Source organism: Crassostrea angulata, chromosome 6, assembly GCF_025612915.1.
Source record: "Crassostrea angulata isolate pt1a10 chromosome 6, ASM2561291v2, whole genome shotgun sequence".
Lineage (NCBI taxonomy): Eukaryota > Metazoa > Mollusca > Bivalvia > Ostreida > Ostreidae > Magallana > Magallana angulata.
The window spans coordinates 61,255,827-61,279,742 of NC_069116.1; the positions used below are offsets into that span (position 1 = coordinate 61,255,827).

General features: G+C 34.8%; 1 protein-coding gene and 1 long non-coding RNA gene across 3 annotated transcripts; one reads left to right on the forward strand and one right to left on the reverse strand.

Annotated features, from left to right (window-relative positions):
* Positions 1-213: 213 nt before the first annotated feature.
* On the forward strand, positions 214-20,102 carry LOC128189922 (uncharacterized). Of its 2 annotated transcripts, none has more exons than XM_052861736.1 (12): positions 214-282; positions 1,761-2,549; positions 5,601-5,802; positions 6,032-6,238; positions 6,668-6,846; positions 9,815-10,001; positions 10,524-10,763; positions 11,011-11,234; positions 11,481-11,604; positions 12,777-12,953; positions 14,801-14,961; positions 15,920-20,102. In XM_052861736.1, the coding sequence occupies exons 2-12, from the start codon at positions 1,791-1,793 to the stop codon at positions 16,082-16,084; spliced, it is 2,625 nt and encodes an 874-aa protein (XP_052717696.1). In that variant the 5' UTR covers positions 214-282; positions 1,761-1,790; the 3' UTR covers positions 16,085-20,102. The 2 variants fall into 2 exon arrangements, with proteins under 2 accessions (XP_052717696.1, XP_052717695.1); XM_052861735.1 differs by lacking the exon at positions 12,777-12,953 and adding an exon at positions 13,575-13,757.
* A 932-nt stretch (positions 20,103-21,034) lies between these two features.
* On the reverse strand, positions 21,035-21,596 carry LOC128189940 (uncharacterized). Its single transcript, XR_008244301.1, has 2 exons — positions 21,487-21,596; positions 21,035-21,283 (listed from the first exon to the last, which is right to left on the reverse strand). It is a non-coding gene; the product is annotated as an uncharacterized LOC128189940 (long non-coding RNA).
* Positions 21,597-23,916: the final 2,320 nt, after the last annotated feature.

Here is a 23,916-nt window from a genome sequence, read left to right on the forward strand (position 1 = left end):
CGAGTAGCCCCTTTTGCAATTTTATTTAGTAAGTTGTACATAATAACGTCGTACCGATATCAATAAACATATTGCTCCCTGATACCTATGATTAGAAAATTATTAATGTTGATAAATTGTACATTATTAAGATATAATGATCCTTTAATTCAACTCCTTGAGTTTATAGTTTGAATTAATTAATACCATCTTTTGTCGAATGATTTCATGAACAAATTGGCATGCCCCTTTGTTTGTAACCAAAACCTGAAAAGGAAGGCATCAGAAAAAGGCCATAAAACGGTAGGAATTGTTAAGATTGTACCGAATGTTAACTGTCATTTTTGCTTTAAAGTGTTCAGCCGAATATGAGTAAATGATTTATCTTAAAAGTTTTAATGTTCTACATTTTGCAACTTTGAGAAATGCAGATGGATATCATAAAGTTCAACTGATCAAAAGTGCAGATAATCTATTTTGATGCTTATTTATGATTGCTGCACAGGGGCTTATGTAGAAAAATCATCGTTAAAAAAGTCGAAACATCAGAGGAAAATTAACAAAGGAGGACGCCATCTTTGATACCACCTCGCTTCATCAGCTAAATTTTGTTTGCAATAGGAAAGGAGGAATGAGCATATGATTACAATGAAAATCTATGGCAGAACCGGGAATCGGATCCGGAATCCTAGATAGAATGTTCTATTGTTAAAATCTGTTTAACGATAGAATTCGTCCCATATACTCGCTTCGTAGCAAATAAAAGAATTATATCACGCTGTATCTCGCCTAAATTTTCATGGTCGCCATGTTAACAGTAAAATTGGAGAAATTCCAAGTGCGATTTCCAACAAAATGGCAGGCAAATTCAAACGTGTATTTTAACAAAATGCCTTAGTACAATTCGTCAAATGGATTCGAATTAGAGTATTCCTGGATGTGACTATTCTTATACATATATGCATGGTATTTAGCGGAAGCCACATTCCACCAAAAGCATTAAATAGAGTACACAGCCAAATGTAGTACGTTTACAGTAATATATGGTTTCTGTCATGTATTACATTTTGTTGTTTTAATATAGCATTGAATGATTTATTTTTGACGTCGTCGTGTCAATAACTGCCGTCAGGTGAGCAGACAAATTGAATAACGCGCTTTAGCGCGTTATGATAATTTGTCTGCTCATCTGACGGCAGTTATTGACACGACAACGTCAAAAATAAATCATTCAATGCTTATATTTACATTCCTCTACTGAAGAAATCAATTGTTTACTTAAATAAATCGATATAAAATGCAGATCACGGAAGGGGTAAATTAGTAACAAGAACAGCTGATTTGTAAAACTGGTTTAAACTGGCTATTACAGAGACTGTTGAGATGAGATCGACGAGCATGAAAATATAATCCATGAAAAGTAACTATTGAAATGTTGGTTTTAGCAATTAAGTCAACTGTTTTGTTGAATAATTATAAAACATGGTGTTTTGACAACATTTATGAAATACATTTTAACCGATAACATAGAAATCACTGTTAGAGAACTACTTATGTAAATTACTTGTAAATTCATACGCAGTGAATAGGTGTTGCATTTAGAGGCATTTAAACATCACGGAATTTAATGGAAAAACACAGTAGAATGTAAATATATGGTTTTCACTCTCAAAATTCAACTCAACTTTACAACAAAGGGATGAACAACTTCTGTAATGCAATATTAATTTGAGTTTTATATGTACTTACATGAATTAATTTTAATTATTATTTCATTTCAGGTCACCCAATAAAAATGACATAAGACTGGAATGAGAACAATGAGGTGTAGACTTCGGTATCGGTCCGGCTGGACAGCGTTCCTTTTTATATTCACTATCATTGGAGTGATCCTCACCTATAAACAAGTCAACGATGGCGACAGCAAGTCAGACAGACAGAACAAAGAAGAGAGGCACCGCCTCAATGTGGTGGAGATGCGCCAAAAAGTGAAACAAATCGTGAATCCAAATAAGTACTCTGTAAACCAAGACGTCCCGCTTATGGATGAGGATAAGACAGTACGATTAAGGAGGTTGTTATCGGATCTGTATCCAGACAACTGGGGAACTGCCAAAGACGCGGATGAAATGGCATACGACATTAAAATCCAGTTGTCAGATTTGGGCTATGAGAGTGGGCTCTCTTGCAAAGACATTGATTATATTCGAATCTCACAAGCAATAAAAGTAGGCAGCAAGAAGTACGTAGATCGTGCCATACTACGTCCACAGAATACGGAGGTCGTGATTAAGAGTCAGGGGAATGATCAGGAAACCAAAATCAAATGCATGAAGAGAGTTTACGATGCGGATAAGTGTCACAACATGGGGAACTATCACCTGATGCGGGAGATTCTCCTTCTGTCCATCCTGAAACACCCAGGCATCGTCAATCTGATCGGGTTCTGTATCCGGGGGGACAGCATTAACTACGATATAAAGAAGAAGGGTCTGTTATTGGTGCTAGAGGCGGGGACCCCGGTCACCCCAGGGATCCTGTCATACACACAGTGGGACACTCGCATGAGGGTCAGCATTTTAAGTTTAAAGGGGCATGGTCACGATTTTGGTCAAATTCTATTTTTCTGTATTTATTATTTACAATGCTTTAGTGATGCATTTCTAATGATCAAATGAAATTGAGAGTCAGTTGTAGAGTTATAAGCAAGATACAGGGGCTGGGCTTGCTATTCTTTGTCATGTAAACAAGGCTTGGCCCTGTTTTTGTTTATATAGGTTCAATATACCAGTAAAATCTTGTTTATGCTGATTTGTCCATCTTTTTATTCATTTTCAGCATAAATAAACAGTTCCTAATGTTTAACACATTCATGATAGGTCTAAAACTGGAATTTTCACTTTAACATTTAAAATGTAAACAAAAGTTTTGTTTACATTTACATGTTTACATATAACTCAACAAATGACACTCAAATTTTAGTTGCCTATTAAAATTGCCTCGGAGAAGCATTGTAAATGTTAAATGGAAAAAATTATTTTGACCAAAATTGTGACCATGCCCCTTTGTTTCATTTTTATACTGATATTGAAAAATGTGTGCAAACTATGGAAGGGAATTACCGCCAAAATTCTATGTATCTTGCTTTTATTCTTATTATGCTTACTTCTTCATTCTTCATTACATTTACACTTGCATGTCACTTTATTGTTTTCATATTCATGCTTATCCAATTTCACTTTGATTCTCTTTGATCATTCATTGTTTGCTTAATTCTATGTTGCAACATTCTCTTCTTATTCGTGTAAATTCTTTCTTCTATCTCTGTTACAAACATGAATTCAAACACGCAAACCATAAAGCACTTTCAATAAAGACGAATACAAGTTGCATGAATTTAATGCTGCATTATGATGCCAGGCGGCAGTGTGTGCGCTACAATTGCTGCTCCCCGGAAAAAAAACCCAACGTAGCTAGCTAAATGTAGGATGTTTCGCACCATGACATTTCGCTCCAATGTTTATATGTTCAGATCAAGAAATGGAGTGGAGGTTAATGTACTAAGGGATAATTTATAATTTTGTTTGCCGGGGAGGGGGTAGGTCGAGTTCTATTTTCAGTAGGTTTACTATGTGAATTCAAAAAAGTTTGAATTTTCAAGGGTGGTGGGGTGACTGGACCCCCCTCCTAAAATAAAATAAAATTCTAAGTCTGCGCATCAGTTATTTTTATGAGACGATATAATCTTACAGTTCTCATAATTAGCACCCGTATCATAATTATCATCATCGCAAGCTTGATATGGAAGTCGGTCAATTCAACTATTCATTTAATCAAGACGACATGTATGAGGTTCATGTCTCTAAGTTACATGTATCATAGCTTAAACACCTAATTCAAATCTAAACATGGACATTCAGTTACATGTACATGATTTATATTAAAATAAACAAAGTTAATCTACAATAAGCATGGCTGTGAATGATACATACACATTTTTATCACTTCAAAAATCTGTGTAAATAAGAAGCATACTTTATTAATGTTTTGTATTTTGGAAGAAAAAAAATATTTTATTTAGAACTTTATATAAGAATTTTTATTAAGATTTGATATAGATTTTAAACCAAAACGTATAAACAGTCATATCACATACCGTATTTTAATCTCTTTGCCTGGTTTGTTTTCGTTTACTCATTGTGTAATTAATTCAGTGATAATTTAGATTCGTTAATTTTACCGCGTTTACTTCTGCGACTCCACCGTTCTGTGCCGAATCGCAAGAATATAAAATCGCGTGCACTTAGTTTTCATATCACAAGTTCAGAACTGTTAGAAAAATAAGTGAAATTTTAAAACCTACAGTTTTAAGTTTTTTTAACCCGGAATTTCACGCGAATATTAATTCATCGCATTTAATCAGGGATACACAGTACTGTAGCCTAACGAGGGGTACATAGTGATTCATGCAAGTGATAATTTTCACACGTACTGGAGTACAAGAAAAGCTACATCTAAGTATTTCGTACCCCAGTCCTTTTATTGTTTTTCAAAAACATTTTTTAAATTTGGTTTAAATTTATTTCTATTTCATTTACATGTTCCACGGGTACCTGTGGACAGAACCGTGCATCACCCCACCTCTTTTCACCTCAAATGAAAATAAAGTCCTGTCGACAAGTACTTATGACATGTTCCTCTTCTAAAAATTAAGCGTTCCTGCAAATAAAATGCAAATAATTTGTTACTGCATATATATACGGTACATCATTGCATTGCAGATCTAGAATGAGTTCAGATCCACCCCCAATGGAAAATTCACACTTATTTAATCAACCAATAAAAAAATTGATACAAAATTATCTCTCAGACCCCCCTCTGATTTTTATAGAACCGCGCGGAGTCATTTTACATGTACACAAAAAGATCCGAATCTTTTTAAGTCTGCGTATATCGTGGCTTGTTAAAAGTTAATTATATTAACATGTATTTCATATTCCTATACTAAGCCCTTAATTTGAGATGTTTTCGCGAATTTATTAAAATGCCATTTGTTAGTTTCGTTTTAATAAATCTTCGGGAGCAGGAATTGTAGCGCACACACTGCCGCCTGGCGTCATAATGCAGCATTAAATTCATGCAACTTGTATTCGTCTTTATTGAAAGTGTTTTATGGTTTGCGTGTTTGAATTCACGTTTGTAACAGAGATAGAAGAAAGAATTTACACGAATAAGAAGAGAATGTTGCAACATAGAATTAAGCAAACAATGAAGGATCAAAGAGAATCAAAGTGAAATTAGATAAGCATGAATATGAAAACAATAAGGTGAAATGCAAGTGTAAATGTAATGAAGAATAAAGAAGTAAGCATAATAAGAATAAAAGCAAGATACATAGAATTTTGGCGGTAATTCCCTTCCATAGCAAACTGCCAAAGATGAAAAATATTTCATAAATCAAGGGAATCATAATTTGAATACCGGTATATCATAAAACATAATATGAAATTTTCCATTTGTATGTTCATAAATTTTTAAACAGTTTGTTGTGTTACACAAAGTCATACATAATGGGAATCATAATATAAAATCATTTTGTATGTTTATAAATTTTCCAACAGTTTGCCATTCAGCTGGCGGAGATGTTGAAGTACTTAGAGGAAAGTCCGTTAGGTAGCGTAGAGCTCCTAGGAATAAGAATGGACGATTTTGTCACGACCAGAGAGAACAAACTAAAACTGGTGGACCTCGATGATGTTAACTTGGATGAGAAGACATGTCAGTCGGATGCTGATTGTAAAATCCCCACTGCGTCATTAGCACGTAAGTTTTTGAAGTTGTCTTTTTAAATTTAGTTTTTTTTACTTAGCGCAACAGGATCTTTTTTTTCCTGCAATTCAAGTGAAAATATTTGCTAGAAATTCAAAAAAATTTCTAACTGCAGAAAGCACTTTATATATATAAATATGCTCCAGAATACATTACATAATATACTTATACATGTATTTTGAAGAACTGTTATCCCTAAATATAGAAATTTTTTTTCCTGCAGACATTTCCTGTGAAAGTGGTCGCTGTAAAGATTGGAATGCTAAAAATAATATGCAGAGGGTGGGAGCCTCACTGTTCAATGAGCTGTTGAGTAATCCTCCCTCTGCTATATCTCGGGGTATTAATGAACTGAAACAAAGCATTATGCTGCTCAACATCACAGCCAATCAAATCATTCCAAAACTGAAAGGGATGCAGACAGAAACAGGTAAGGCTCTCTTTAAATGTCAGGGGCTTTGAAAAATGTGCAAATTGAGATATCAAATAGAAAAGTATGCCAATATAGAACCCCCCATTATTTGGTATTGTGTATAACATAAATACATTTTATAAAGCCAGTTGTCTATTTAGTCTTTGGTGCTTAGCGAGGTGAGAAAAAACATACAATGAGTAGGGAAAATAACTTATACTAGTATCACAAATCATAGAAGATTCTTTTATCATGTTTTAACCCTGTTTTATTATACATTAGAGTGAATTTTACCCATTAGAGAGTCTCTCTGTATTTATCCTTATCCAATATTCCCTGTACAAACCTTAGCAGGAATGATGCATATTAAATATTTGATTTCTACATGTATATTTACATTGAGTACAATTTGATAATAAATATGATGTTGTTCTTTGTACCCTTAAGCTCAAGTCGGAGTTGGTTACGATGCTAACGAAGGTCAGGGTCATGTTAAGGTTGAGATGGTACAGGAGAGAGTAGAGAGACACCACGCAGATCAGCACCGCCAGGAGAATCAGCACGGCCAGGAGGATCAGCACCGCCAGGAGGAGATCATGGCCAACCGCATCCTACCACAGAAAAAGGTCTCAAGTTTAAGTCTTGTTGTCTGTCCAATAAGAGAATAATAAATGGTGTCAGAGTCACAAAAGGTTCCCGTTCTTTGCTAAGCTTTCATGTCCTATACTTGGGAGGATGTTTTGGGAGATGTTAGGTCTACATATGTCTAGTCATGCATTCTGTCTAGTTTAGGTAGCAAGGGACAGTTTCGAATAAAGTACCCGTCAATATTTTTGTAAAATTGAGAGTTGCTGTACTTGAAGGCTTATGAGTGTTGCTAAAATTCATGAAATGATTTTTAATGATTATCATTGGTTAGAGGGGTGTCTCTTGTTGAAATTGATATTCAATATGTAGGCCCCTTATGTTAGGTACATGAGAATCAGAAGTAAAATGCGAAACCTGCGGCTATGACTGTTGTGCTGACTTTACACAGTGAAATTGCAAGTTACAGACGGGAGGTAAAATAACACGAAAAGTAGGTGGATGGGACATTGAAAACTATACACCGGTAAGTTTGTGACATGTGATAGTGCAACATGCACGCGGTACGGAAGGTCAACCCTCTGCAGGGAATTAGCTGGGGGAGGTCTAAAAAGCTGAAAAATCACGAAAAATTAGCAAAATATGAAAGGGTCAAAATCTCATAAAAACCAGTATGTAGAGAATTTTACAGGTTTTGATTAGTAATTTTCTTCAGAAATTGGTGATTGGCCTTATAAAGAGTGAATTAAAGGTATTTGTGCTGAATGGGAACTGAGGCAATTCTAGTTACAGAGTTCCGAAGACATGCATCCCTTGGCTACAATGAATTGTATCAAAAAAACTGTCCCCTGCCACCTTCAAGACTATATGGTATTTTCATATTTCTCCTTTGAGTGTAATTTTGAGTGGATTTTGTACCATAAGTAATACATTTTGTGAAAATGGATGATTTTCTTGGCTATAGATGTCATGACATGATTTATTAGCTAAAATATTCAAGGGGAGTAACTCCCTCTTAAATGTGTAGAATGACCACCACTAGAGTAAATTGGCTTAGAGAGTAGGCATTTCCTATCCTGATGACAATTAATAGGCTTAAGTTAATTACTGAGATAAGAATAAATACTTTAAAACAGTTTTTATCAATTAAATCATTAAATTTATGAATTTGCAGCCATTTTGCTGTCTGATTTTATGAAATAACATTAATCCACCTGACTTTATATCACCCACTTTTTTTAAAACAGCATATTTTTATTTCAAATGAACTTTACATGTAGACAAATGCAGTTATCAAAGTATACAATATGTCAAAAAACTCAAGTTTTTGCTCCTTCCTATCAAAAAATGGTATTTTAGATGTATTTACAGAATTGAAAAAGCCACCCCTTCTTTCCAATGGACTCCATTACCATTACATGTAGGATATGTAAATGTACATTTGACCTTGAAATAACATCTGCTATGATAATTACTCTTGAAATGAACAAGAAACAACATATTTTTACCCTTTTATTGTATATATTCATCAAAAATGTAGAAAAACATGTAAAATTTGAACATTTTTGATGGAATTCTCATCCTCCCCAGGTACCCGGGTGTGTTTGAATTTCATTTTAATTAAACGCACACATCACACTTGTAGGTCTTACTAATTTAGCAAAGTTAAAAGGAGACTAGAAACCAGACTATATAAGATATCCACTATATATGATTATAGGCTTAGTTTTTCATGAAAACAAGAAATCACATGTAGGGCGACATGACTTTTTGTGAATAAAAATGCTACAAATCATCCATTTACCAAAAAAAGATCAATTTTAAATATCAGTGATGGTTGTTTTCAATTATGTGTAAGAAATGACTCAAGGAAACTGCCACAGGTATCATAATATTGGGTTAAAGTGTTCAATCTAATGCTTCATGTGAAAATCAAAAGATAGGGGGAGGGTATACATGTAAAGGGATTTCTAAGTGATGTGATGCTTTTATCATGATAATATCAAGCAGATGTATGTAGTATTGAATAAGGTTTCTTATTTAAGGAGATTGAACAACAGTTGACCTCTAAAAGATAAGGTAAAGATGCTTTATTTATGGAGAGCCCTGTGAATCTGTGCTAAATAGAGGAAAGTGGAAATGGTGGGTTCACTTAAATGGCCATATTTTTCTTAAACCTCAATGGAATTGGCAAAATGTGGTGTACTTTTTTTCAGAATAGCATAAGCTTTTTAATTTTAAGACAAGATGACTTTTCAGAGAATGTTAGTGTATGTTAAAGGTAGCAAGGGACAGTTTCGAATAAAGTACCCGTCAATATTTTTGTAAAATTGAGAGTTGCTGTACTTGAAGGCTTATGAGTGTTGCTAAAATTCATGAAATGATTTTTAATGATTATCATTGGTTAGAGGGGTGTCTCTTGTTGAAATTGATATTCAATATGTAGGCCCCTTATGTTAGGTACATGAGAATCAGAAGTAAAATGCGAAACCTGCGGCTATGACTGTTGTGCTGACTTTACACAGTGAAATTGCAAGTTACAGACGGGAGGTAAAATAACACGAAAAGTAGGTGGATGGGACATTGAAAACTATACACCGGTAAGTTTGTGACATGTGATAGTGCAACATGCACGCGGTACGGAAGGTCAACCCTCTGCAGGGAATTAGCTGGGGGAGGTCTAAAAAGCTGAAAAATCACGAAAAATTAGCAAAATATGAAAGGGTCAAAATCTCATAAAAACCAGTATGTAGAGAATTTTACAGGTTTTGATTAGTAATTTTCTTCAGAAATTGGTGATTGGCCTTATAAAGAGTGAATTAAAGGTATTTGTGCTGAATGGGAACTGAGGCAATTCTAGTTACAGAGTTCCGAAGACATGCATCCCTTGGCTACAATGAATTGTATCAAAAAAACTGTCCCCTGCCACCTTAGATCATTGAAAATATAGGCAGTATAATGTTTTCTCAACACATATGAAGTAATTCATTGACTGCATTGAAATTACAGAGTGGGGACTACCAGAGGATTGAACAGTCCAACTTCCCCGGCCAGTATGACTATACATGCCAGTCGTCGCGTGTCCTGTGGGGATGTGTCATCACCGTCCACAGCCTGGGCGAGGCCAAGAACTTCTGTAATACCGACCCTCAGTGTCGCTCCTTCGTCCTGTTTGCTTCCAATCCTGATGGAGATGGTAAAACTTCATGTCTGTTGATAATCAACTGTACAGTTTGTCACAACTTCATGTCTGTTGAAAATCAACGGTACATTTTATCACAACTTCACTTTTTGTCCTTTCAAACACATGTCTGTAGATAATCCACCGTACGCTTCTTTTTGTGAGTTGTCAGTCACATGTGATGACAACATTCAGTTTGTTTTATTCTGTATTCATTGGGGCTTAGAAAGTGTAAATTTCTTTTATGACCTTTGACCTTAACTTATCAGTATATTTTTTTTCTATTTTAAGCCACTACATTTGATACATTTTATTTTTTCAATAATAAATTCTCTGGAACATATTCCAAGAAATGTTATTGAGAATTTAAAGAAATTAAATCTCTTCCTTTCATTGATTTGAATAATATATAGAGTAGAGCAATATTTTCCTGACAATTTAGTCTTGTAATTTAAGAGTAAACTAAGTTTTTGAAAAAGAAAATAGGATTGTAAAGTTTGCTTCTTTAAGAGTTGTTTCCCTTTTTCAAATTCACAGCTCTGATGACGATGGTGGCAAAAAATTCTGGCACTGGGAAACCTCAGCCTAACGTTGGAGCCACACTGTTCATCCGGTCTGCAGCCTCAGTACAGGGGGTTCCAGTAAATGCAGTTAACGCCCAGACCACAGCATCTGCGGAGATGATGGTGTCAGAGTGCCGAGCTAGAACGTGGAATGCAAACACAGAGGCCAGAATCTCAAGAGAAAGGCGATTAATGACTCATCTAGGACTCAAAGGTTTTCTCTTCATTTTGAACTTTCTTGAAAAGCAATAGAAAGAAGTTTCCTGAAAATATGTGTTTTAGGAACAAATGTATTTTTATGTTTAATTTGATGATTTCATTAAATTGTGTCAATGCTTACGAATCCATATATTCTCAATGCTGTTAAAAAAATATATAGTTAGCAACATTCTGAGTAAAACTTTCAATGACTTTTAAAAATCAGGTAGAAAATGATCATGTGGTCGCTCTTTGTTTGTTAGGTGTGTCAGAGGACAATTGGAAACTGAAAGTAAAGATGTCGCGCATCACTAGACACACAGGAGTTGACAAGTTCCAGTTGACCTCTACGGTGGGGGCTCGTTTTGAGGTCGAGCTAGCAAACCTGGAGAAACCGATGAAGAGGGCTGTATTTCTGTATGAGAAAGGACCATCGCAGTACCACATTGCACACTTACTTCAGTATCAACTGGATAGAATCCTGGGTGTAGGGACAAATAAATATCTCTTTCTATTAGATGACAAATTTTATTTTGAACCCTGCTTATATGTTAATGTTCCCCTTGTATAAAATTAAAGAAGAGAGGGGTCTTTTGAGTTTTCAAAGAAATCTTATTACTAAAATATGCAAGTTCAATTTTAATAAGTACAGTCAAACTTCGGAAACTGTTTAAAAACTTTGAGATATCCAAATATTTGATCTGAGTCTCACAATTTGTTTCGCATTTTTTAGCTGTACCAGACTCCCCCCACCGTAGTCTGGCCCCTGACCGTGGCTGATATGGCTGATGTGAGTGGAGATAAAATCTGGGCAGAGACCCTGGGTCCCTTACTGGGGAACAAAGACGAAATCAAAGGTAGGAAACGGTCTGCTGTACTGTTGTTTCTTATCAAAGGCTATTGTATAAATATTAATTGACCATTACCTCTCAAATTTGAACATTTTATCAGGAAATCAAAATAGGAAATAGTCTCTTTATTGTTGTTATTGTAGTTCATAATCATGAGCCCTTAAATATTTAGAGACTATTATCTTTCAAATTTGAACATTTATCAACCTCAAATATTTTAAGTCAATATGTTGCTTGTGATGGAATAGATGTTTGAATAATAAGGGAGATCCAACCCCTAGCACTTTTCTTGTGAAATTAACGAGAGAAGGAGTGGATGGCACTGTTTGACTCTAGGGTTTGTCTTAGAGAGACTTGACTCTAGAACGCTCAACTTTTCATTACTCTGAGTAGTGTGAATGAATATTGGCTTATGTTCATTCTTTAAAATTAATAATGACGTGCAAGATAATCATTTTATAATGGTTTTTGTCCTTAAACAGGGTGCAATGGAAATTTTTTTTAAAGATGATTTCATATAATTATAGATTATTGATTTTTTATAAACATAGTACATTCAAAATACTTACGCTGCATTTACAAATATCACACTTCATCTATAATGTTCTTTTACATTTTATTGTAAACTGTAATCTCTTAGGGTCTTATTGTAACAATATTAATTACACAATATCCACTTATTGTAACAATATTAATTACACAATATCCACTTTTTGATAACAACTTATATGCTAATCTCTATTTCATTCATCTCTTTACATATCCATTGTTTCCAATGCATTTGCACATATGTGTATCTACCTAGAACTATCCTATTGAATTTGTTTTTATTTCACTATGAATACATATATCTCACTGTATGTTTTATTTTCTCTTCAATACATTTACAGTGAAACATGGTTATAGCGGACAAGCTTCTAATGAATTGACACTTACAGAGAAGTGATTTTCATTCCCTGTAACTTCATTACATGTTGTAAACTTGAAGGATATAACAAATTATGCTCAAACGAAGCGAAATTGCCCATCACTGGTGCTTCGTTATAAGCGTGTTTTACTTTACATGTATACTTATCTCACACCATCTCATTCATCTATTTTGAATTCACACATCCTGGTGTCTCATTACATATACAATTATCTCACTGTATCTCTCATTGCTTCCATATCATTAACAGGTCTTCTGACATTTCCTGTTCCTTCCAATGTGAAGGCTGAAAATTTCACCTTAGTAAACAAAACCAGTATTGCTAACAATGTGACACACTTCAACAAGTCAGAAAAATCACAGTTAGAACACGTTTTCTTGAGGACGCTATGTAAATCTGGTCTGAAACAGCTAGTAACAAATAAAGGTAGGAGGAGTTTGCTACAGGGGGCATGATTCCTAGGCATATGTAGGCATGAATCCTAGGCATATGTGGGCATGATCCCCTTGTGTGGACATGCTCCCTAGGCATGTGTGGGGATGTGTGATCCCTTGATCCCTGGGGTCTTGGTAAAAGTCATTTACTAACTAGCATGTCTGTCAAACTTACTATACATAGTGACTAACATCATTCATGTAGATTCATAACAGCAGCTGGTCCATAATTGACAGGTTATCAGGTCGGAGCCATGGTCAGTGTTTTGTTACAGCAATCCCAGACATAAGTGGAGATTCCCCTCTTTCCCTTAGGTACCGCGGTATTTGCATAGGATTTGGTAACTGCCATAATCATCAAAATAGTGTTGACTTTAGGTCAGTTCAAGGAATGGGGGAAATGAACAGGATGAAAAATATGCTATGTTTTCATAAATAACAGTTAAGAATGCTTCTTCCTTTTAGATTGAGCGTCGTTTTCAGAGAGTGAATAAATGATCAGCTGGCGGTGACCAATCAGTCCCCCCCCCCCCCCCACCCCACACCAACTAACTCAGGGGTCCGCACTGCATGGCTTTATTGACTGATGCATGACTATATTGCCACTCTGTAGGTCTTCTAACTACCTCCATGCCCCGAGTGATCCAGGAGGGCGAGCTACAGATCAGGCGGCGCAGTAGCATGACCAAGGAAGTCGTCCAGTTCTCCCGCACCCAGAAAATGCAGCTAGAATACACATTTCTTTGGTTCCTTGCTAAAGTTGCTTTAGAAAAGGATACCCATTATGGGTACAAAGGTCAGTGGATTTAAAGAAAGGGATTGTACAGGTGTTTTACACATCAGAGTATCACGGTAAGAGCAGCTCCCTGTGATCTGTTTGTACATTTACAGGCTGATACTATGTATAATTTAATGATTTATTGTATATTATAGATATTTTTTCTGCAACTAAAATCAGATAATAAGGCCTTATATTCAAAATGGACAACATTTAAATGTAATGTCAAACAGATTAGTACTTTTTCCATATGCGTCGTATTGTAACTTAGGCAGGCAAGTCATGTTATATGATATTGGGGAGTTTGTTTAGCCAATCAAATGAGGCATCTAAAATATTGAATCCCCACAAAGTTTGTTTTTGTGGGTAACTGCAGGTATATGTACTACTAGTATGTCAAAGGGCAAGTAATGGCTTCTGTCCCTTCGTTTCTCAACCGACATTGTATGCCCCATTATACCTTGATTTATCCCTATTGTAGGCAAGAGATTTATCTGATAAATGTCATAGTAAGCAAGGTATGGTTGACTATATAGGACAGGCTGTCATGTGATCCTGCATGCCATAGTTGGGCAGATATTTAATGCATTCAGGCATGACCAGTACTAACAAATCTGTGATGTTAGGATTATAACTTATTTGTACCATGTTTTAGCCATGCATGGGGAAGGTGTGTTATATGAGATCTGAATAATTTAAATCAAAATATTTACATGACTCCATACATATTACTATTTATAAACTTCCTTAAATTTAAGTTGAATATATTATAAATGCTATTTAATTAATGTGAAGAAGAAGTTTATATGACATCTAAAGCATAAACTTTATTGTTTCATTCAATTTGATATTCATTGGACATCAATGAATGATGGAAGTTTTAATGATTCTTAAATGTGGCCAATGATCCTACCGATACAATATGATATTAAACAAATTGCATTTGTATGAGCATTTTGTAATGAAATCCACGAAAAATTGTATTCAAGAATATTGATGAAACCACGGTAGTATGTACATACATCTACACAGCCTTAATGATGTTTACATGTGTCGTTTAGGACACTTTATCCACTTCATGGCCGATGGAGCGTTCCAGGACCTAAATATTAACCTGCTCGGCTACTTCAACAACTGCCAGTTCCCGAACGTGGTCTACAAAGCTCTCACCTGCTTCAAGTGTTCATCTAAAGGCTCCCAGATCTGTTCCCTGGGTCATGAGGTGAGTGAGTTGCTATCTGTAATACTCGAGGGATATCTGGGTCACGAGGTGAGTGAGTTTGGCAAAGTACTGCTCTCTGTAATACTCGAGGGATATCTGGGTCACGAGGTGAGTGAGTTAGACAAAGTACTGCTCTCTGTAATACTCGAGGGATATCTGGGTCACGAGGTGAGTGAGTTTGGCAAAGTACTGCTCTCTGTAATACTCGAGGGATATCTGGGTCACGAGGTGAGTGAGTTTGGCAAAGTACTGCTCTCTGTAATACTCGAGGGATATCTGGGTCACGAGGTGAGTGAGTTAGACAAAGTACTGCTCTCTGTAATACTCGAGGGATATCTGGGTCACGAGGTGAGTGAGTTTGGCAAAGTACTGCTCTCTGTAATACTCTGGTACTCAAAGGGATCTCTGGATCATGAGTTGGGTAATTTAAGCAGAGTTTAGGACCTTCTTTCTGTGAATAAGGCTGTCTGAAGTTAGTTCTATGTTTAATATCACCTGTGCATGCAGGTTAAGGAAAAATAGTCTTTTTGAAAAAACATAACCCCTAGCCATATTTTCAATATTATCCCATCTTGTTTGCATGATTTCACTTTTTGCAACTAAAGTATTTGTTTTAAAATACAAAATATTTAGGTCACATTATGAATTCTATGATATGTATAAGGGATATTCGGATTTTCTATAACTGACAGGGCAGATCATTAAACAGGTAGTCACCACTTAAACTACTTTAAATGAAAAAAAAGTACATGTATCTTGTTTAAAATGTTGTGTGTTCAAACTTTGTTGCCCTCCCTTGCAGGTTTTGTAGTATTTTTATTACTTTAAATTTGAAAAGTACATGTGTCTTGTTTGAAGATTTTGTCTGTTCAGACTTATTGCCCTCCCTTGCAGATTTTGTATTAAATAATATAGAATTAACTTAAGACAGCTCACTATTTTCTCTCCTTTTTTGCAGGCGATGCAGAGAATTCTGAGTCATGGTTTTACTAATCGAGACATCAAGATTCAGGACTTGACCCCTAATGAACTGTCGACAATCATTAACGACGCCGCGACCTCCGTCATGAGCATTGTTGATACCTGTATCAAGAACTTTGGTCGCGACAAAGTGTTGTACTAGTAGTGGATAGTTACTTTTTAGTGGGATGCATTCATTTGTGACAAAGTTTTCAATGTTGAGTGATTTAATATGATATTGTTATAAGCAGATTATTTTATTCAAGACTGTGGCAAAGAAACATTAATTTTTTGACTCTGATTAAGAATTTCTTGGATTGGATCTATGAGCTTTGTTTCATTCAAGCTGTGATTCAAATACATCACATGTTGAGAGTATTAAAAAATAGCTCCACCCCCACACCCCACCCCCCAGCTCCAACCAACTTACTGTGGAATCATTAGAATTCGTGGTGGCTCAATTTTCGTGGTATTCGTGGGTAGCCCTCGCCCATGAATTTACATCCTCAAATTAAGTATAAAAGATTTAGTTTACCTACTGAAACTGAAACTGATGCATCCACGAAATTACATCCCCACAAATAAGCAAAAAAAACCATAATTCACAAAAATTGGCCATGTAGCATGTAGTAATGGCATTTTCCCATTGTTTACCTGTAGTATTGAAGTTCTTAGGCAAATTCCTGGTATTTATTTTCATATTTAAGCACTAGAAAGACACAATCAATTTTACATAGATCTTTATTAAGTGTGGTGTACATATGTTACCTGGTAGACTAAGTGAAGGCTTCAGCAAGGAACAGTTGTCTACAGAATAAGTCCCTTGTTGTTTATATTGATAATTTTAGTCCCTTTCTTTACCTCTTTGTCTGATATTTTATCATTGACCCATAAAAGCCCTGCACACTGTGGGATGATCCCTAGGTACTGTCACTTGTGGTTTGTAAAGTAAATTTTGTAGAGCACAATGGAAGTCCAGTAAGTTAACCAATGTACAATGACCTCAGAATCTGCCTTAAGTGATTGTCACACATATCTTTTTTTAAGGGGGTGGGTAGGACCAGTGAGTAGAATAACACTGGTCAGAATTGGCAATATAAGACAAGGTGTAGACTAGGTCTATATGTGGGTATTTGTTAGGTGTTCAGTATTCATATTGTACATTTTAAGAATTTCTTCTATCATTAGTTTTAGAAAATCCAGATGTTTGTCTAGCTATTTTATGGATATTTTTAATGCATAAACTAATTCATACTTTTACAACGGATTATGAATTAAAGACGTATGGTTATGACATTTAATATGCTTTTTATATTTCAATGTCTTCATGCATGTAAGTTACATGTACCACTATATGAACTGAAAAACTTTCTTTTCTATGTTATAATGTTGTAACTGAATCTTGTATTCTCTGTTGAATGATGCATTCTGTGAAAATTTCTTAATTATTATATCATTGATTACATCTGACCCATACTATTACATCACTAAGGTTGTAACTTATCTGTGATATAGATCTCATTGTTTTATGTTAGAAGTTATTTTCACAACTTCCTTTTGAACCTGAAATCCATATATACTACTGTCTTCTAATTTATACATATTTTTGATTTTATTAGAAAAGAATTCTTAGATTATAGATTATTATGCAATGAAACGTGTAAAGATATCTCTGATTGAAATTCGCTTATAATTTTTATACATGTATGCACAAAAGAATCCTTTCTATTAGGTTTGCAGATTTCACTACAAATGTCAGGACAAAATGGATACAATCTTGGATTGTTTATGTCTGTATAACTATAGTTATGTTTGTATAACTTTGGTTATGTCTGTGTAACTATAGTTATGTTTGTATAACTTTGGTTATGTCTGTGTAACTATAGTTATGTTTGTATAACTTTGGTTATGTCTGTGTAACTATAGTTATGTTTGTATAACTTTGGTTATGTCTGTGTAACTATAGTTATGTTTGTGTAGCTTTGGTTATGTCTGTATAACTATAGTTATGTTTGTATAACTTTGGTCATGTCTTTATAACTTTGGTCATGTCTTTATAACTTTGGTTATGTCTACATTACTTTTCTACATTATTTTGGATTTGTCTCCATTACTTCTGTTATGACTACATTTTGTTTGTTTACATCTACCTGTACGTTACTATGGGTGTGCTTACTTTACATTGAGTAATGGCCACCCTTCCTCTGTGTTGTGTGTCTACATGTCATCAAGTGTGTGGGGGAACTCTGTTTTTGTCTGCGGGAGTTCTCTATGGTTTTTATCTGATTCTCCATTCCTCCTGTCAGACCAGTCTATAAGATTCCACTTCACGTACATGTGTTCACTTGTTCATGTTCAGAGGAATGTCAGTGTTTGTGTTATAACAGGTTCATGATCAAATTAACTGTTGTAACTACTTCAATCATCATCAATTTAGATATTGTTCTATTATCCGTGGTTTATGATCAAATTACAGACTGTCTATTTTGCTTTGTTCTTGTTATTGATCAAATTTGAAAGCATAATAAGCTGATCATCCCAATACCGCTGTAATAGATATGGATATGCCGATATGTTCAGACTCGCGGTCTTCTTTAGAGTCACCATGTATGCTTCTTCATTGGGTAACACCAGGTCTTCATTATTAACAGAGAAACATTTGTTCACTGTTGCTGGTTGTGATGAATAATACCCCCTCTCTCCCTCTCTCTCTCTCTCCCATATCAACAAATATCTCTCTCTCTTCTCTCTCTCCTCTCTCTCTCTCTCTCTCTCTCTCTCTCTCTCTCTCTCTCTCTCTCTCTCTCTCTCTCTCTGAAGTACCTGTCTTCTTTAAAGTAACACTCTAGAATTTTGCATGCTAAATCCAACCAGAATTAAAGGATCAATGGCACATGTTAGGCCAGATATACTTGTATACACTTGTACATGGTCAATTCTGATATACCGGTATACCTGATACTAATATACATGTATGGTTCATTTTCAGTATTGTAACAATTTACCACATATCAATGTATATTCAATTTGTAATTTGTATTTCAATAATTTATGTAGAAAGTATTTTATGTAAATATATACAGTCATGAAGACCAGTATTTAGTTGACATTTTACTACACTATCCTGATAGAAAACTATATTTTAAAAGTCTTGTATTATTTAGTTACACACCTTTAACACACTTAGTTAGATGCATTAATACAAATGTATGTTGGAAAACTGTTTATAAAAGTTTTGATTTCACCCAGTTACTTCCCAAAGACAAATTTTATGGCTTGAAGAGGCCCAGTTTAGATCTTTTCCATAGATTTGTTAACAAACTACACAATTAAGTTAAATTACTTTTAATTTTTAAAAAATAGTCAGTAGAGAAATTTCACGTTGGGGCTCCATAAATTAACTGTGGATCTTTGAATTAACCATTGAATGATTTTTTTGTACTGATGAATTTCAAATGTTCATCTTTTGTTTTCAAAATTTCTGTGTCAATGAAAATTAAGAACAGTCAGTTTCCTCGGGCCATCCTTAAAAAAATGTTTTTTGGAATTGCCACCTGGAGGTTTCTACACCAAGGAGGGAGGGAATTTTTTTTTTGTTTTGTTAAAATTTTTAAAAATAAACTTATCAGCGAGGGGTATTTCAGTAAGGCAGGAGGCCATTCCAAACAAAAAATTTTTTTTTTGGCATCTGGTGTAGTTAATCTATGGGTGGACCTTTCATGTCAACTCTCTGCTTTTTGACTCCAACTTCCTTTCTGTTGTCCTACCGGCTACTGAAACCAACACCACCTTCATCATTTATAATGGCAGTTTGTGAAAGCAACTAATTGTCGTTTCAATGATGATGAAAAAATCAAATTCAAGTTTGTTTGGGGAGTTTGACACTCATATTTGGTTTGGCACATGTTTGTCAGTTTTTTGTTCTAGCTACTGCACCAATAATTTAGAAACACTCTTCTGTTGGAGACAGTACTTTTTGATTTTCAATCATGAATGAAAAAAATATTATGAATCAAATCTGACCATTTTTTGTCACTGATGCTATGGGAAGTGTTCTATGTATTTATTGATAGTTTATTCCTTTGTATCAAAACTTATGCACACCAATAATCCATTCAATTTTCTATTGTTTTCTATTTATAAGCTTTTGTTTTTATAATAAAAGTTATTATAGAATTTAAGGTTACTGCCTCTTGTTTTATGTTGGAATTCATTCAGCTTACCAAATTATTCAGGGAGTGGAGATTACCATAATAATTGCTCGATACTTGTATTTGGGTTTGATGTTGATATCCTTTTAGACAGCCAAGGGTGTTAGCATGGTTAATATTTCTCTTTTCATACAATCTCCTAAGTGTTGATCAACACTCTAGGCTTAGTTAGGGTGGACGGCCCAAAAGGAGGGTCATGACCTTTTACCTCTATATTGCTTTGTAGTGCATTGATATAGACCATTATTGATAGGTCCCTGCTCTGTGGTCATCCAATAGTCATAAGTCTCTCCATAATGTCTAACATCACTTGTCCAAAGCATTTGCCCTTCCCCCTTGCCTTAATTGGCTCACACTAGTGCTTCACCAAGAGTGCCATTCATACAGGATTTAAAGGAACCATGAATAGTGACCTTGAATAAATTTTCATGGTCTAAGGTTAAGGTCATAGCAGACCATCATTTAAAATCCCTGCCTGGGTTTATTTAGGTTAAGGTCATAGCAGACTAATGTAAAATCCATGTATGGGTTTATTTAGGTTAAGGTCATGGCAGACCCTCATGTAAAATCCATGTCGGGGTTTATTTAGATGAAGGTCATAGCAGACTCTAATGTAAAATCCATGTCTGGGTTTATTTAGGTTAAGGTCATGGCAGACCCTCATGTAAAATCCCATGTATGGATTTATTAAGGTTAAGGTCATAGCAGACCCTCGTGTAAATAAATTCCCTGTCTAGGTCATTCTCCACCCTTGCCACAATCTGGCTAATTCTTCACCAATAGGGTGCCCATAGTAAAAGGTTTGCAGTGACCTTGAACAAAGTTTCTAGGTCAATATGTAATGTTAAACTAATTAAAATTAAACATTAATATAATACTTGGGGGAATCCAGTACAACCTACCAGTGTGTCGCATCTTTTAATTTTTTGTCAAGCAAAAAACCAGCAATACGTGAACAAAACTAATTCATTGGTTCAGGTATTTAGGCGTTGAATTAAATATAATTCAGTGTAAGTGGAAATGTCTGTCTTTGAGTGGAATCAGAAACGCGCAATCACACGGCCATGAAAAAACTACTTCGATCTTTGATGGAAAATCATTCAGCAAAAAATTCTGGACAAAAAGGATGGAGTTCTCATTTTCTCTTTCTTCTACAAATAAAAAAATTAAAATAAAACGTTGATACACAATCAACGGGTCTGGTAGGAAATATGTTAGTTACAGGTAAACGAGATGTTACACAGTTACAGGTAATCGGTAACATGTTACAGAATATTGGTTGAAATCCATTGGTTACATGGTTTGCTACGGAAGCATGTTACACCGGATTCAGGTAGTTATATTGCAGTTATACCGTTTACTATCTACACGCCCAGTTCATCGATTGGTCGAAATCCACAGCGGCTGAAGCTGTCAGGACTGAAATTGACACGCCCTGTTTATCGATTGGTCGAAACCTACAGCGACCTAAAAAAAAATCACGGACTGCACGAAATAATCATGATGATATAAGTCTCAAAGTCTCACAGGTGACGATTTGGCTGTTTCTTATAGCTAACATACTTATGTAAATTAACAGTAATTTAATGAGTTTTACTTACTTTTTATAATCAATTTATTGATTATTTAAAAGAAAGATGTTAACATAAACAATAAAATGCTTTCTTTGATGATTCATGCGGGCTATGCAGGTAGCGATCATTGAAGCAAAAATTTTACAAACCCGATAATTATTAGACTTTCTTTGATGATTCATGCGGGTTATGCAGGTAGCGATCATTGCAGCAAAAATTTTACATTATAGCATTGAATGATTTATTTTTGACGTCGTCGTGTCAATAACTGCCGTCAGGTGAGCAGACAAATTGAATAACGCGCGTTAGCGCGTTATGATAATTTGTCTGCTCACCTGACGGCAGTTATTGACACGACGACGTCAAAAATAAATCATTTAATGCTTATATTTACATTCCCTTACTGAAGAAATCAATTGTTTACTGAAATAAATCGATATAAAGTGCAGATCACGGAGGGAGTAAATTAGTAACAGCAAGAACAGCCGATTTGTAAAACCGGTTAAACTGGTTTTCACAGAGACCGTTGAGATGAGATCGACGAGCATGAAAATATAATCCATGAAAAATAACTATTGAAATGTTGCTTTTAACAATAAAGTCAACTGTTTTGTTGAATAATTATAAAACATGGTGTTTTGACAACATTTATGAAATACATTTTTTAACCGATATCATAGAAATCACTTTTTGAGATCTACTTATGTAAATTACATGTCAATTCATACGCAGTGAATAGGTATTGCATTTAGAGGCATTTAAACATCACGGAATTTAATGAAAAAACACAGTAGAATGTAAATATAACCCGATAATTATTAGGCTGTACTCACGTCTGAATCAGTGACGTCCTTGACCTTTAGTGTCTTCATTCTCCTCCTGAAACAATGAGGAAAAATAGTGAAAACACTATTATGAAATATATGTGTCATGTTAAAAATAATAAGGGCCTAGAGATGCTCCTCTCCCGTGAGGCTGCTGAGAGAATATTTTAAGGGATCGAGAGTTGCTGTTTTATATATAAAATTCACCATAAGAGGGACGAGTGTTTGTAATTGGGACAGACTGCGTTTTCTTAGACTGTTCCCAGCTTCTGAACTCCTGTACAGTATCCGCGCTGGGGAATGACTGGGGTGTAAAACATATACCATAGATCAGTACCGGGGGTCAATGCACAGTACAGAAACAAAGTGAGCATGCTTTAACCACATCTGTTACTCAGGATTTTTGTGGTTAAAGTAAGGGTTTTTTTCATTAATCAAGTAGAATAATACCTTATGTAATAAAAAAGCCCCAAAAATACATGCCTTAACTATTTACTTTTATCACTAGAGTCTCCAGAAAATGCATACCCCCTTCTTCGATCACATGATTTCAACCAAAATCATTAATTGGCTCATATTAAAAAAAATATCAAAGCAAAACAAAGATTCTAATGTTTTAATTAATCATTAAATATGTAAGAAAATAATAACAAGTGCGATTATCATTATTTGATTGATTAGAATTGAATTTTAAAATGAAATGTTACAAAAATGCTATTTCAAAATTTTTACATAATTTCACATTTTTTAACTTGTCTTAAAATTTTTATGGTTAAACACCATTTTTTAAACTTTAAAATATTAGATTTATGTCTACTGCAACTAAAAAGCAAAACAAATATAGGACTTCACATGCTTCTTTTTTTTACGACCTTTAGAACACGTATACCCCTTTATCAAATGCAGCTAAAAGAGTGTCACAAACACAATTTAAAAATACATCAGAAAACAGCATTTTATTTCTTTGCTTTGATAAACCCTAAAATTCTTCTTTCAAACCTACATGTATTGAGTACAAATTAATTTTTTGGACAAACAGTACATTTCCTTTGCATATATAGACACAAACGTACTAAAAATCTCAGTACAAAAATTCACTATTTCCAATTATTGGACTCAATAAGATCAAAACCTCTATATACGTGTACTTGTAGACATTACAGCAAAACTCGGTTATAACGAAGTCACTGGGACCTAAGAAATTACTTCGTTATATCCGTAATTCGTTATAACCGTATAAGAAATTCATTAAATTTACATAGGTGGGGATCCAATATGACTTCGCTGTATCCGTGAATTCGCAATACTCGTGTTCGTACTAAACTAGTTTTACTGTATTTACACTTGACTGCTTCTATCAAATTCAGAATTATCAATTAAACATTA

What these genes read in the sequence shown, in the direction of transcription:
- LOC128189922 (XM_052861735.1), top strand. Translation starts at nt 1,791, where the DNA reads ATGAGAACAATGAGGTGTAGACTTCGGTATCGGTCCGGCTGGACAGCG. An exon ending in GAACAAAGACGAAATCAAAG is followed by an intron (nt 11,605 to 13,574) that starts GTAGGAAACGGT and finishes GCCACTCTGTAG; the next exon opens with GTCTTCTAACTACCTCCATG. An exon ending in TCTGTTCCCTGGGTCATGAG is followed by an intron (nt 14,962 to 15,919) that starts GTGAGTGAGTTG and finishes CCTTTTTTGCAG; the next exon opens with GCGATGCAGAGAATTCTGAG.